The sequence below is a fragment of the Octodon degus genome, unplaced genomic scaffold, assembly GCF_000260255.1.
Source record: "Octodon degus isolate 3935 unplaced genomic scaffold, OctDeg1.0 scaffold00166, whole genome shotgun sequence".
NCBI lineage: Eukaryota > Metazoa > Chordata > Mammalia > Rodentia > Octodontidae > Octodon > Octodon degus.
This window is the reverse complement of record NW_004524742.1, coordinates 936,489-938,054: the sequence shown is the minus strand read 5'-3', so window position 1 is coordinate 938,054 and position 1,566 is coordinate 936,489. Positions and strand designations below refer to the sequence as shown.

Sequence of the window (1,566 nt, the reverse complement as noted above, 5' to 3'; positions counted from 1 at the left end):
CAGAAGTGGGAATGGGATAGAGATGGGAGGGGGAGAGAGGGAGAGACAGGAGAGAGAGAGAGAGAGAGAGAGAGAGAGAGAGAGAGATAAAAACAAAGTCAGAAAGGAAAAAAGTACCCAGCACAAGTTGAACACACAAGAAACCTAACCAGCCGAAACAACAGAGTTGAAAGTTGTGGGGAGAAGATTGTTTTAAAATCTTAAATGGCACAGGGAGACCCAAGAGTAGCATTTAGAGGAGGCAGAGGAGACGGTGAGGCCCGGGCTGGAGGGGGCGCAGGGAGGCCCCGCTCCCGCCGGAGGCTGCAGAGCCGAAGCGAGCCAACCCGGGAGAAGTGGAGAGAGCGCGAGGAGGAAGCCCCGATCCCACCCCTAACCCCCCTCCGCCTCCGCTGGAGGACCCAATAAATCAAAAGGCGAAATGAAACAAAATAAAAAGGAAGAAAAATGCTAATAAGCAGGACGAGGACGCAGAGGGCCAGGGAAGACTAGGGCCAGTGCCTCCCCGGGGGGCAGGGAGCCGAGGGTAGGGAGGAAGAACGTGAAAGTTACCAGAAACATTATTTAGCCGCGGATTCCCTGCGTCCTTGTCAATTTCAGAGACAAAACAAGCAGCCCAGGCTAGTCTAGGCGGAGGCGCAGCGGCTGCGACAGCGCGGCCCCAGAGGCGGCCCCGGCGGCGGCTCCTACGCAGCCCGCGCCCGCCTGGAGCCGCGGGAGCGGCGGCGCGGCAGAGGCGGCGAGAGAACCGGGGGGATCGCGCTGCTGGGGTAAAAGCTGGAGCGAGGCGAAAGCGTGTAACAATTGCACACGCACGCACACACTCAGCACTCACACGCTCTCGCCGCCCTCCCGCTCGCACAGCGCTGGAACACGCGCGCCCAGACACGCACACACGCACGCACACACACTCGCACACACGCAGAGGCACGAGGGGGAAAGAAGCCGATGAATAATTTTGCTGCTATTTTTTAAAATACTGGCCGCCATCACCAAGCAGCGAACAGCAGCGGCGGCGAGGGAGAGGAGGCGTGGGGCAGGCCCCTCTTAGAGAGGATTTATATCTAGGTAAGTGCCGGGGATTTAAACCTACCCTTTGCGCCATCAGTCTGCGCTCCAATAAACTCCTGGATGTGTCGTATATTTAATATCCCAGTCCGGATAAGAAAGTGATCTAGGCTGAAGATTCCTTTTTTTTTTCTGATATTTAGAAATTTAAATCATTTTATCATTTTTTCTTTTTTTTTTTTTTTTTTTTTTTTTTTCCAAACCAAGGAGACTTCTCCCAATTCTCCAATATGTTAATTTTAGGGGGGGAAGCCCAGGCAAGACAACGAAGAGGTTTTGTTTTTTTTTTTCCTGTGATATTTCTTCTTTTTCTTTTTTCTCTTCTTCCTCCTCCTCCTGATCTTCCTCCTCCTCCTCCACCTCCTCCCCCCTCCCCGCCTCCCCCTCTTCGGTGCTCCTTTCCCCCTCTTTCTCTTCTCTTCCTCTCAGTTGGAAAAAAAAAAAAAAAAAAAAAAAAGAAAAAAGAAAGAAAGAAAAGAAAAAGAAGAAAAAGAAGAA

General features: G+C 52.1%; 1 protein-coding gene across 9 annotated transcripts in view; it reads right to left on the bottom strand.

Annotated features, from left to right (window-relative positions):
* The window catches only part of Meis2 (Meis homeobox 2), a 215,658-nt gene extending 214,464 nt beyond the window's left edge, over positions 1-1,194 (bottom strand). For 4 of the 9 annotated variants that reach the window (XM_023703216.1, XM_004643110.2, XM_004643106.2 and 1 more), the window contains exon 1: positions 1,094-1,194. In XM_023703216.1, the coding sequence (XP_023558984.1) occupies positions 1,094-1,105 (12 nt within the window). In that variant the 5' untranslated portion in view covers positions 1,106-1,194. Of the gene's footprint in view, positions 1-552; positions 1,048-1,093 lie in introns of those variants that run through there. The other 5 variants (XM_023703217.1, XM_023703215.1, XM_023703213.1 and 2 more) reach the window with 3 other exon arrangements.
* Positions 1,195-1,566: the final 372 nt, after the last annotated feature.